Source organism: Scyliorhinus canicula, chromosome 21 (genome assembly GCF_902713615.1).
Source record: "Scyliorhinus canicula chromosome 21, sScyCan1.1, whole genome shotgun sequence".
NCBI classification, from domain to species: Eukaryota; Metazoa; Chordata; class Chondrichthyes; order Carcharhiniformes; family Scyliorhinidae; genus Scyliorhinus; species Scyliorhinus canicula.
Window position 1 is genome coordinate 60,091,790 of NC_052166.1, and position 14,331 is coordinate 60,106,120.

At 48.4% G+C, this 14,331-nt stretch overlaps 1 protein-coding gene across 1 annotated transcript in view; it reads left to right on the top strand.

The window, feature by feature from the left end:
• Positions 1 to 13,449: 13,449 nt before the first annotated feature.
• Positions 13,450 to 14,331, top strand: part of LOC119955420 (ral guanine nucleotide dissociation stimulator-like) — a 187,038-nt gene continuing 186,156 nt past the window's right edge. Inside the window, exon 1 of the mRNA XM_038781542.1 lies at positions 13,450 to 14,222. Coding sequence (XP_038637470.1) covers positions 14,202 to 14,222 — 21 coding nt within the window. The 5' untranslated portion in view covers positions 13,450 to 14,201. The remainder of the gene's footprint in view (positions 14,223 to 14,331) is intronic.

The following is a 14,331-nucleotide window of genomic DNA, read 5'->3' on the forward strand; positions in this document are numbered from 1 at the left end:
CAGACAGCTAAAAGGGCCGTGACACATTTCCATGTCACCTCCCTACAAGATGCAAATGGCAAGTTGTACAATTGCAGCATCAAGGACTTTTGATTGCACCCAGAGATTACCAGGCTGCATTTAACAGAAAGAATGAATTATTGAGTTCCACTTACACTTGACCTACATTGCACGTGGCTGAGCTTGATTAAAGACATCTTGATGTTGAACCCTTATAAAGGCTTCAATCATCGGAAATGGAGTGTGAGGGCTTTTGGTTAACAAAGTTAAAGAAACCTAAAAATTGGGAAGTGAATTCCTGGCATGATGCTCTACATTTATATGTTCATAACATGTACAGTGTAGCAATCTTGCCAAGGCCAGTCCTTCGACACCATTCCCTTTTATTTACATGACGGAAAAGGGCTCACGGCGCACCAACTCCCAGCCCAGGGGCCAACAGAAAGCCGGCCCAGGTTGAAGCAGTGGGTTTTAAACTCCCGCTGCTGGTTGGGCAAGACTAATGCCTGAAGGAGGTCTTGTGGTGAAGTGGGTAGCGGCCCTGCCTCTGAAGCCCCAGGTTCGATTCCCACCCCAGGTCTTGATGGGCCGAGGAAGGCGCCTTCACAACGCAGTCAAATAGTGTATCAATGAGTGTATCAACCCGCAAATCCACCCAGCAGGCCAATAGCTGGCAGTAATGGACTCCTGGTCAGCCACACGATGTGCAGTGGCGCCCCTCGTGCTAGAAGCCATTCAGGACAGACAAGCGGCCTGTTCCAGGAATTACTAGCAATGAAAACAGACAAAAGCCTGCCTTAGTGCATCCCCAGGAGCAGGAAGAGAATACAAGAAACGAATGCCTAAAAAAACAAAGCCTTGAAACATGGTCAATGCAAGCTGGGCATTTTAATTGCCCGGGCTTAGTTGCCCTGAGAAGGTGGTGGTGAGATAGTTGGAGGTCCTGTGGTGCAGTGGGTATCGTCCCTAGCTCTGGACCAGAAGCCCTGGGTTGGAAAGATGGAGGTTGAGGGGGGACCTGATTGAGGTCTACAGAATTATGAGAGGTATGGACAGGGTGGATAGCAACAAGCTTTTTCCAAGATTGGGGTGTCAATTACAAGGGGTCATGATTTTAAGGTGAGAGGGGAAAAGTTTAAGGTAGATGTGCGTGGAAAGTTTTTTACGCAGAGGGTGGTGGGTGCCTGGAACGCTTTGCCAGCGGAGGTGGTAGAGGCGGGCACAATAGCATCATTTAAGATGCATCTAGACAGATATATGAACGGGCAGAGAACAGAGGGAAGTAGATCTTGGAAAATAGGGGACAGGTTTAGATAAAGGGTCTGGATCGGCGCAGGCTAGGAGGGCCGAAGGGCCTGTTCCTGTGCTGTAATTTTCTTTGTTCTTTGTTCTTTGAAGTCCCACTTCGGGACCTGATGCCACGGAATGTGTGATCACAACGTGGCCAAACAGGTTCATTTTCCGCCTGTAAATCCTTGCAATGGTAGGGAGTAAGGGTGCGGCGAGTTTCCTGGTTAGCCATACTGCGGAAGGCAACGGTAACCAACCACAGTACTTTCTCAAGAATAATCACGACCAATCCAATGCATGTCCGTGGATGCCAGTGGCCTATTAGGGCATTAGAAACCGAAGGAGGAGGTTGTCAGCCATAGCTCTTATCCCTGAGTCAGAAGGTTGTGGATTCAGGTTGTAGCCACCTGGGGTGGCCACTGCCCAACACAAAATGGAGGATTACAAAGAATGCAGGGAAAATGGACATGTTGCAAAAGCAAGCAGCTTGCAAAGCGCTTGTGTATTCTGACTGCTGCAGAAACCAGACAGCACTGTGAAAGAAACAAGTTAGCATACTAATGAGGCGATACCGGGCGATTCCCAGGTACAATGAAACAAGTTAACTCAAATCGATACATTGAGTAGAAGGCCAGACTTCTCGGCGCCAAGAGAAGTCCAAAACAATAAGTCCCAAGAACTGCCCAGTGATCGAGGGACTGCCCCGTTATTGGGGAATTCAAATCAATCATTTTGGGAAGAGACCCAATCGATTGCGAGTGTATAGAGGGTCCGCCCAGGTGGGCGCGAGACCCTGGGAGAGGTATATGACAGAGACCCCGACCCCAGCTCTCTCTCTCTGCCAGCCTCTCCTTGACCAGCCAGCCCTCCCAGCAGAACACCGTTGCAGCAGAAGAACCTTGAGAAGGAGAGGCCTGGACAGCAGCCGCCATCACGTAAATGTCATACAACGCACTCTACGAGAGTAGACACTCCTGACCCCCTTTAGTCCATACCTACTGGAAGCCTGCGGATCCAGAGGCCGTTGTTCCCTGATCCGGCAGTCCCCTTATCCAGATAAGTATTGGCCTGTTAGTGGTAGGATTAGCCTAGTCTTATAGTTTATATGCGTGATTAGTAGATTACTGTATTATAATAAACGTGTCTTGTTTGAATTTACTAACTGGTGTATGGAGTTATTGGTTTGAACTTGAACTTGAAACTTGTGGCGGTATCTTGACGATACCTGGCGACTCCACAGCTAAGGAACGAAACAGAGCCAAATTGTGTGTAAAGCACACTCACCCAGAAGGAGCAACAAGGTTACTCTGACAGAGATTTGAGCACAGCATCTAGGTTGGCACTCCAGCTGCAATACCTGAGGGAATACTTTTGGAGGTATGAAACCGAGGTGCCATCTCCTCTCTCAGGTGGACATAAAAGATCCCAGATGGCATTTTTTCGAAGAAGGGTAGTGGCATGGCCAATATCTATCTCTCAATCAACATCACCAAAGTAGATTATCTCGGCATTAACACATTTCTCCTTATTGCACTTTGCTGGGGGTAAACTGGTTGGCATTTGTGTCTGTAGGTTAGAAACAGTAGCTGGAGGGCAGCACGATGGCGCAGTGGTTAGCACTGCCGCCTCACGGCGCCTAGGTCCCGGGTTCGATCCCGGCTCTGGGTCACTGTCCATGTGGAGTTTGCACATTCTCCCTGTGTCTGCGTGGGTTTCGCCCCCACAACCCAAAGATGTGCAGCGTAGGTAGATTGGCCACGCTAAATTACCCCTTAATTGGAAACGATGAATTAGAACATAGAACAGTACAGCACAGTACAGGCCCTTCAGCCCACGATGTTGTATAGATAGAATAGAACAGTACAGCACAGAACAGGCCCTTCGGCCCTCAATGTTGTGCCGAGCAATGATCACCCTACTTAAACCCACGTAACCCGTATACCCGTAACCCAACAATCCCCCCATTAACCTTACACTACGGGCAATTTAGCATGGCCAATCTACCTAACCCGCACATCTTTGGACTGTGGGAGGAAACCGGAGCACCCGGAGGAAACCCACGCACACACGGGGAGGACGTGCAGACTCCACACAGACAGTGACCCAGCCGGGAATCGAACCTGGGACCACTGGAGCTGTGAAGCATTGATGCTAACCACCATGCTACCGTGAGGCCGGCCATTTATCCTCTAATTGGGTACTCTAAGTTTATTTAAAAAAAGAAACAGTGGCTACACTTAGAAAGTACCTCATTGGCTGTAAATTTCTTTGGGACATCCTGAAGTCTTAGAATCAGACAGAATAGTATACTACAGAAGGAGGCCATTCAGCCGGTCATGCTGCTGCCAGCTCTTCAAATAAACAGCCCAATGCAGTCCAACACTCCAGCTTTTTCCCCATAGATCTTTACAAACCACTGGTTTGAAGGTGGAATATTGTGTACAATTCTGGGCACCACACTTTGGGAAGGATGTCAAGGCCTTGAAAAGGTTCCAGAAGAGGTTTACCGTCATGATTTTTAGCAGTTTTGTGCGCTTGAGATCTGCTGTTTCCTTTTTCACTAGTTACCATCTTACCAAGTTTTGTTCTCCATACACTCAAGTACAAAAAAAAAGAAAGAGAAAGGTTTGCTTTTATATCATGTCTTTCACAACCCCAGGACACCCCAAAACACTTCCCAGCCAATGGCGTCTTTTGAAGTGCTGTACTGCACTAAATTCAGCAGCCAATTCTCCACAGCAGCCATCATGTCAGGACTGTGCTCCTGATCACTCCTGTCTGCATCAATGGTGCCGAGGTGGAGATGGTTGACAGCTTCAAATTCCTAGGTGTGCACATCACCAACAATCTGTCCTGGTCCTCCTACGCTGTGACCAAGAAAGCACAACAGCAGCTATGCTTCTTCAAACTAAGGGAATTCAGCATGTCCACATTTACTCTTACCAATTTTTACAGATGCACCATAGAAAGCATCCTATCTGGCTGCCTTACAGCCTGGTATGGCAACTGCTTGGCCCAAGACTGTAAGAAACTACAGGGAGTTGTGAACACCGCTCAGTCCATTACACAAACTCGCCTCCCACCCATTGACTCTGTCTACACCTCCCGCTGCCTGGGGAAAGCAGGCAGCATAATCAAAGACCCCTCCCACCCGAGTTATTCTCTCTTTCAACCTCATTCATCGGGCAGGAGACACAAAAGTCTGAGAACACGCACTAACAGATTCCCCCCCCCCCCCCCCCCCCCCCCCCCCCCCCCCCCCCCCCCCCCCCGGTTGCTGCTGCTATTGACCAAGATACCTACCTTTGAGCCAGGAAGTCCAGAAAAGGCTGCCATCATTTATAGAACCCTTGTATTGATCCTCTCAGGGCAAATTTGACCCTCTCCAATTTTATAAATCCCGCCATGTCACTGATCCAGGCCTCCACACTTTGGGGCCTCGCATCCTTCCACTGCAGCAGGATCCTCCACCGGGCTACTAGGGATGCAAAGGCCAAGACACCAGCCTCTTTCGACTCCTGCACTCCGGGCTCTATCGCAACTCCAAAAATCGCGAGTCCCCACCCTGGTCTGACCCTGGATCCAACCACCCTCGACACCGTCCCCGCCACCCCCTTCCAGAATTCTTCCAGTGCCGGGCATGCCCAGAACATATGGGCATGATTCGCTGGACTCCCCGAACACCTGGTGCATCTGTCCTCACCCCCAAAGAACCTACTCATCCGAGTCACAGACATATGGACCCGATGCAGCACCTTGAATTGGATGAGACTGAGCCTCGCACATGAAGAGGAAGAGTTGACTCTCTCCAAGGCCTCCGCCCAAGTCCCGTCCTCTATCTGCTCCCCAAGTTCCCCCTCCCATTTAGCCTTCAGCTCCTCCACTGATGACTCCTCCACCTCCTGCATTACCTTATAAATATCAGACACCTTTCCCTCTCCGACCCACACCCCCGAAAGCACTCTGTCCATCGCCCCCCGCGAGGGCAGCAAAGGGAACTCTTCTACTTGTCGCCTAGCAAACGCCTTTACCTGCAAGTATCTGAACATGTTCCCTTGGGGGAGCCCAAATTTATCTTCCAGTTCCCCCAGGCCCGCAAACCTCCCGCCAATAAACAGGTCCCTCAATTTACTGATGCCCACCCTTTGCCACCCCCTAAATCCCCCATCAATGTTCCCCGGGATGAACCGATGATTTCCACCCAATGGAGCCTCCATTGAGCCCCCTGTTTCCCCCCCTATGCCATCTCCACTGTCCCCAGATTCTTAGGGTCGCCGCCACCACCGGGCGCGTGGTATACCTCTTAGGAGAGAGCGGCAACGGCGCCATTGCCAAGGCACCCAGGCTCATACCTCTACATGACGCCATCTCCATTCTTTTCCACGCCGCCCCCCCCCCCCCCCCCATCACCCATTTACGCACCATTGACACATTGGCCGCCCAACAGTACCCCAAAAGGTTGGGCAGCGCCAGTCCGCCTCTATCCCTCCCTCGCTCCAGGAAAACCCTCTTCACTCTCGGAGTCCCATGTGCCCACACAAAGCTCAATATACTGCTAGTCACCCTCCTAAAGAAGGCCCTGGGGATAAATATGGGCAGGCACTGAAAAAGGAACAAGAACCTCGGAAGCACCATCATTTTGATGGACTACACCCTCCCCGCCAACGACAATGGCAGCATGTCCCACCTCCTGAACTCCTCCTCCATCTGATCTACCAGTCTGGTGAAATTATGCTTGTGAAGAGTCCCCCAGTCCCTGGCCACCTGCACCCCCAGGTACCTAAAACTCTCCCCTGCCCTCCTAAGCGGGAGCCTACCAATTCCTTCCTCCTGGTCTCCAGGGTGCACCACAAACACCTCACTCTTGCCTAAATTTAGTTTATAGCCTGAAAAGGTCCCAAACTCAGCTAGCAGCTCCATCACCCCTGGCATCCCTCCCACCGGGTCCGCCACATACAGTAACAGGTCGTCGGCATACAACGACATCCTATGTTCCTCCCCACCTCGCACCAAACCTCTCCACCTCCCTGAATCCCTCAACGCATTGCCAACGGCTCGATTGCCAATGCAAACAACAAGGGGAACAGGGAGCAACCCTGCTTGGTCCCTCGGTAAAGCCGGAAGTACTCCGACCTCCTCCTATTCGTGGCCACACACGCCATCGGGGCCTCATATAGCTGCCTCACCCATCTAATAAACCCTTCACCAAATCCAAACCTCCCCAACACCTCCCATAGGTACCCCCACTCCACTCTATCGAAGGCCTTCTCCGCATCCAGCACCACCACTATCTCTGCCTCCCCCTCAATCGCCGGCATCATGATGACATTCAACAATCTCCGCACATTCATGTTCAGCTGCCTTCCCTTCACGAAACCTGTCTGGTCCTCGTGTACAACCCCTGGCACACAGTCCTCTATCCTGGTGGCCAGGATCTTTGCCAGCAACTTGGCACCCACATTGAGGAGAGATATGGGCCTGTATGAACCACACTGCTGGGGGTCCTTGTCCCTCTTTAAGATTAACAAAATCAGCACCCGCGACATCGTCGGGGGAAAAGTCCCCCCTTCCCACGCTTCATTAAGTGTCCGCACCAGCAAGGGGCCCACTAGGTCCACAAACTTTTTATAAAATTCCACCGGGAACCCATCCGGCCCCGGTGCCTTCCCTGACTGCATCTGCCCGATCCCCTTAACTAGCTCCTCCAGCTCAATCGGCGCCCCCAATCCCTCCACCTGCTCCTCCTGCACCTTCGGGAAAGAAAGCCCGTCGAGGAACCTCTCCATTCCCCTCCTCTTCCCCCGTTGGCTCCGACCGGTACAGTTCCCCGTAAAAGTCCTTGAAGACCTCATTCACCTCTACCCCCTTCCGCACCACATTTCCACTCTTGTCTCTCACTCCTGCAATCTCCTTAGCCACATCCCGCTAAGGGAGCTGATGAGCCAGCATCCTACTCGCCTTTTCACCATGTTCGTACACTGCCCCTTGTGCCTTCCTCCACTGTGGTCCTTTCTCGTGGTCAGAAAATCAAATTTAGCCTGCAGGCTGCGCCTCTCCCCCAACAGCCCCTCCTCTGGTGCCTCTGCGTACCTCCTGTCCACCTCCAGCATCTTTCCCACCAGTCTATCCCTCTCACTCCTCTCGCTCCTCTCCCTGTGTGCCCGGATGGATATCAGCTCCCCACGAATCACTGTCTTCAGGGCTGCCCAGACCATCCCCACCTGGACCTCCCCTGTATCATTCACCTCGAGGTACCCCTCAATACTTGCCCGGACCCTCCTACACACCTCCTCCTCCGCCAACAACCCCACATCCAACCACCACAACGGGCACCTCCCCCATCTCCAACTCTATCCAATGCGGAGCGTGGTCGGAGATTGCAATGGCCGAATATTCAGCCTCCTCCACTCTCGGAATCAGTCCCCTACTCACCACGAAGAAGTCTATCCGAGAGTAGACACTATGTACGTGGGAGAAGAAAGAGTACTCCCGTGCCCTCGGCCTCACAAACCTCCATGGATCCACCCATCCCATCTGGTCCATAAACCCTCTCAGTACCTTGGCCGCCGCCGGCCTCCTACCCGTCCTGGAACTGGACCGATCCAGTGAAGGATCCAACACCGTATTGAAGTCCCCCCCCCCCCCCATAATCAGACCTCCCGCCTCTAGATCCAGGACCCGTCCCAGCATACGCCTCATAAAGCCCGCATCGTCCCAATTTGGGGCATACACACTAGCCAGTACCACCTTCTCTCCTTGTAGCCTGCCCCTAACCATAACATACCTACCCCCCTTATCCGCCACCACCTCCGATGCCTCAAACGACACATTTTCCCCCACCAGAATCGCCACTCCCCGTTCTTCACATCTAACCCAGAGTGGAAAACCTGCCCCACCCATCCCTTCCTCAGGCGGACCTGGTCTGTCACCCACAGGTGGGTCTCCTGAAGCATTGCCACATCTGCCTTTAGCCCCCTCAGATGAGCCAGTACCCTCGACCGCTTCACCGGCCCATTCAATCCTCTCGCATTCCAGGTGACCAACCGGATCAGAAGGCGTCCCGCCCCCCTCCCCCGTCGACTAGCCATAGCCCGTCGACTGCCCGCCCCAGGCCAGCACCCCCCCCCCCCCCCCCGCCCGACCCAGTCCCCACAGCGACAACACCTCACCTCTGTCCCCCCAGCCCACACCAGCTCCTTCCTGACCCTGCCAGCAGCAACCCGGTATTCCCCTCCCCCCCCAGGCTAGGAACCATCCTAGCAACGAACCGTCCTACATTCTGTATGCTTTACCCAATATCTTTGTCTATGTATTTACATTGTGGATTTATGTATGTCCTATGTTTTTCATGTACACGTGACAATATAGCCAAATCCAAGATCAAGAACCAAAGCCCCCACCTCGCTCAAAGGCTACAAAACACATGACATGTCCGGTCGTGCTGGGAGCTGAGGCTTCAAGTCTTGAGTTGAGTTAAGTTAACAAATCTGTGCAAAAATCACAGCTGTAACAATCTTGTCCAAAATAAAAAATGCTGGTTCATGACAGATGTGTCACCTTACACGTGTGTGCATTTTTGTAACATCTACTACCGTTCAGTAGCTAAGGAGATGGTCCACTCAATGATCAATTACAATCATATACTCAGGCAGCACGGTGGCGCAGTGGTTAGCACTGCTGCCTCATGGCTCTGAGGAACCGGATTCAATCCCGGCTCTGGGTCACAGTCTGTGTGGAGTTTGCACATTCTCCCTGTGTCTACTTGGCTCTCACCCCCACAGCGGCAGGGTAGGTGGATTGGCCACGCTAACTTGCCCCTTAATTGGAAAAAAAAGAATTGGGGACTCTAAATTTATTTTTAAAAACAATCACACTCTGCTTTTCATCTTATCATTTCAGCAACAAACAGAAATAATAGTAAAGTTTAATGAAATGAAAAATTAAACGAAAATCGCTTATTGTCACAAGTAGGCTTCAATGAAGTTACTGTGAAAAGCCCCTAGTCGCCACAATCTGGCGCCTCTCCGGGGAGGCTGGTACGAGAATGGAACCGTGCTGCTGGCCTGCTTGGTCTGCTTTAAAAGCCAGCGATTTAGCCTGGTGAGCTAAACCAGCCCCAATTTATATGTCCATATCAGTACTGTTACTATCAGTACCAATCAGCACTGTTACTATCAATACCACATCAGCACTGTTACTATCAATACCATATCAGCGCTGTTACTATCGGCACCATATCAGCACTGTTACTATGAGTACCATATCAGTACTGTTACTATCAGCACCATATCAGCATTGTTACTATCAGCACCATATCAGCACTGTTACTATCAATACCATATCAGCACTGTTACTATCAGTACCATATCAGCACTGTTACTATCAGTACCATATCAGTACTGTTACTATCAATACCATATCAGTACTGTTACTATCAATACCATATCAGCACTGTTACTATCAGTACCATATCAGTACTGTTACTATCAGTACCATATCAGCACTGTTACTATCAGTACCATATCAGCACTGTTACTATCAGTACCATATCAGCACTGTTACTATCAGTACCATATCAGCACTGTTACTATCAGTACCATATCAGTACTGTTACTATCAATACCATATCAGCACTGTTACTATCGGTACCAAATCAGCACTGTTACTATCAATACCATATCAGCACTGTTACTATCAGTACCATATCAGTACTGTTACTATCAGTACCATATCAGTACTGTTACTATCAGTACCATATCAGCACTGTTACTATCAGTACCATATCAGCACTGTTACTATCAGTACCATATCAGTACTGTTACTATCAGTACCATATCAGCACTGTTACTATCAATACCATATCAGCACTGTTACTATCAGTACCATATCAGCACTGTTACTATCAGTACCATATCAGCACTGTTACTATCAGTACCATCTCAGCACTGTTACTATCAATACCACATCAGCACTGTTACTATCAGTACCATATCAGTACTGTTACTATCAATACCATATCAGCACTGTTACTATCGGTACCATATCAGTACTGTTACTATCAATACCATATCAGCACTGTTACTATCAGTACCATATCAGCACTGTTACTATCAGTACCATATCAGTACTGTTACTATCAATACCATATCAGCACTGTTACTATCAGTACCATATCAGCACTGTTACTATCAGTACCATATCAGCACTGTTACTATCAGTACCATATCAGTACTGTTACTATCAATACCATATCAGCACTGTTACTATCAGTACCATATCAGTACTGTTACTATCAGTACCATATCAGTACTGTTACTATCAGTACCATATCAGCACTGTTACTATCAGTACCATATCAGCACTGTTACTATCAATACCATATCAGCACTGTTACTATCAGTACCATATCAGCACTGTTACTATCAATACCATATCAGCACTGTTACTATCAGTACCATATCAGCACTGTTACTATCAGTACCATATCAGTACTGTTACTATCAATACCATATCAGCACTGTTACTATCAGTACCATATCAGCACTGTTACTGTCAGTACCATATCAGCACTGTTACTATCAATACCATATCAGCACTGTTACTATCAGTACCATATCAGCACTGTTACTATCAGTACCATATCAGCACTGTTACTATCAATACCATATCAGCACTGTTACTATCAATACCATATCAGTACTGTTACTATCAGTACCATATCAGCACTGTTACTATCAATACCATATCAGCACTGTTACTATCAATACCATATCAGTACTGTTACTATCAATACCATATCAGCACTGTTACTATCAGTACCATATCAGTACTGTTACTATCAATACCATATCAGCACTGTTACTATCAGTACCATATCAGCACTGTTACTATCAGTACCATATCAGCACTGTTACTATCAGTACCATATCAGCACTGTTACTATCAGTACCATATCAGCACTGTTACTATCAGTACCATATCAGCACTGTTACTATCAGTACCATATCAGCACTGTTACTATCAATACCATATCAGCACTGTTACTATCAATACCATATCAGCACTGTTACTATCAGTACCATATCAGCACTGTTACTATCAGTACCATATCAGTACTGTTACTATCAGTACCATATCAGCACTGTTACTATCAGTACCATATCAGTACTGTTACTATCAGTACCATATCAGTACTGTTACTATCAATACCATATCAGCACTGTTACTATCAGTACCATATCAGCACTGTTACTATCAGTACCATATCAGCACTGTTACTATCAGTACCATATCAGCACTGTTACTATCAATACCATATCAGCACTGTTACTATCAATACCATATCAGCACTGTTACTATCAGTACCATATCAGCACTGTTACTATCAGTACCATATCAGTACTGTTACTATCAGTACCATATCAGCACTGTTACTATCAGTACCATATCAGTACTGTTACTATCAGTACCATATCAGCACTGTTACTATCAGTACCATATCAGCACTGTTACTATCAGTACCATATCAGCACTGTTACTATCAGTACCATATCAGCACTGTTACTATCAGTACCATATCAGCACTGTTACTATCAGTACCATATCAGCACTGTTACTATCAGTACCATATCAGCACTGTTACTATCAATACCATATCAGTACTGTTACTATCAGTACCATATCAGCACTGTTACTATCAGTACCATATCAGCACTGTTACTATCAGTACCATATCAGATGCCTGCACAGAATGCAAATAAATCACATATCATTTTTATTCGTTCATGGGATGTGGGCCTCACAGGTTGAACCGGCATTTCTTACCCATCACTAGTTGCCCTTGAGGAGGTAGGTGGTGGTGAGCTGCCTTCTTGAACCAGAGGTGTAGGTACACCCACAATGCTATTAGGGAGGGAATTCGGATAGGAGGATTTTGACTGAGTGATAGGGAAGGAACAGCTGATATATTTCCAAGTCAAGAAAATGACTTGGAGGGGATCTTGCCGCTGTTGGTGTTCCCAGGTATCTGCTGCTTTTACCCTTCTAGATGGCAGAGGCTGTGGGTTTGGAAAGTGCTGTCTGAGGACTCTTGGTGAGTTGCTGCACTGCATCTTGTGGACGGTACACAGAACTGCCGCTCTGCGTCCATGGTGGATTGGATTGCATTGGATTGAATTGGATTTGTTTATTATCACGTGTACAAGGTACAGTGAAAAGTAATTTTCTGCAAGCAGCTCAACAGATCATTAAGTACATGAACAGAAAATACATAATAGGGCAACACAAGGTACACAGTGTAACTACATAACAACGGCATCAGATGAAGCATACAGGGGTGTAGTGTTAATCAGGTCAGTCCACAAGAGGGTCGTTTAGGAGTCTGGTGACAGTGGGGAAGAAGTTGTTTTTGAGTCTGTTCGTGTGTGTTCTCAGACTTCTGTATCTCCTGCCTGATGGAAGAAGTTGGAAGAGTGAGTAAGCCGGGTAGGAGGGGTCTTTGATTATGCTGCCCGCTTTCCCCAGGCAGCGGGAGGTGTAGATGGAGTCAATGGAAGGAAGGCAGGTTTGGGTGATGGATGTTGGAAATGGTGGCTCCAGGCTGCGACATGCGTGGATAATGCTGAGATAGAGACAGGACCCAGTGTGTCCATGGTGTCCTCCACGGTTCGATAATATGGCTACTCACTACCTGTTTGCACACACACACACACATGATAAACAGTGACTGGTTCCAGAGCTACCAGCCCCTGAGTAATGATCCTGATGAAATCATTGGCGGGGTTGGCAGTGGAGTTTGAAGAATAAGAAAGCAGATTTCCAGAAACATGTTTAACTGGAAAATTCACCTGTCTGGGAGAGAGGGGGTGGCTTGGAATTGATCCAAAGATGAAATCAAACCTCAGGAGGAGGTGTGCAGCAAACCAACTGGATGAAAGCTGCTGAATCTGAACCCATTGGTGTCCAATTTCAAATGTGTCTCAGAGGGTCAGTGGCAGATTGGATCTGGGAATAAATAGTGCAAAGCAGCTGAAAGATTTGTATCGAACCAAATGTATTTTTAAGGCGACGAGGGCATGAACGGTGAGGTTCACAAATGGGTTAATACAACAATCATTTTACTCACTCCCCCCACCCCCTCGCCATACACAGGAGAGAGGGCTGATGCTGGGAGTTCGACGTTTTCAACGTAGCGTGCCTCTGCTTTGTATTGTTTGGGGGGAAAGAGCTGGAGAGGGAGAGAGAGAGAGATTATTGAATCGTTTGAGAGGGAGGGAAGGCGATGGAGTTTCACTGACTTTTTAATCGGAAGTCGAGCAATGTGGATGGCGGATTAACGCTGGCAACATTCAGCAGCAGGACTGCACCTTGATCGTGGAAACAACCTGGGGGAGAGGGAGCGGCCAGAGGCAGGATTAACAGTGGGATTTGCTTGGCTGGCTTCCCCAGGAACCAGTTTCAACATCAGCTGAGCCTGCCTTCGGATTTTTACTGTGAGCTGGACTGTCTGAAATGGAGTCACTTTTCTTCACTCCTAAAAATGTATTTTTAACCATCTAAAAAAATATACAATTGTTGGATATTTTCACCCAGTCTCTCAGTTGCCAAACTATTATGGCTTTGCTCCCTTCCTCTTTAAAGGGACTCTGCGATTGAGGATTGGTGCTGTGTTTTTATACATATATAGAGAGAGAGAGAGAGATTGAATATACCCGATGCATTCATTCCTGGGATAGAGACATCTTCGCCCAGAATGGAAAGTACAAGGAATGGAGACCGGGGGAAGAGCTGGTAAACAACACAAAAACAAAACATCATTCCTTGCCCCTGAAACTGAGACTCGGTGAGGGGGCTTCCATCGCCGGCTGGGGAGACAGAGCCATTGCAGCATATTGGAGAGACTATGTTTCGAGATGATGAGGTGGAATGCTCAGGTAAGCTTTATCCAGTCTCACCCCCCCCCCCCCCCCCCCCCCTTCCCAGCTCCATCAGCCACACTGCTTCCAGGAGAAGCTACACTCGATTGCAATTTCAATGCAAGTT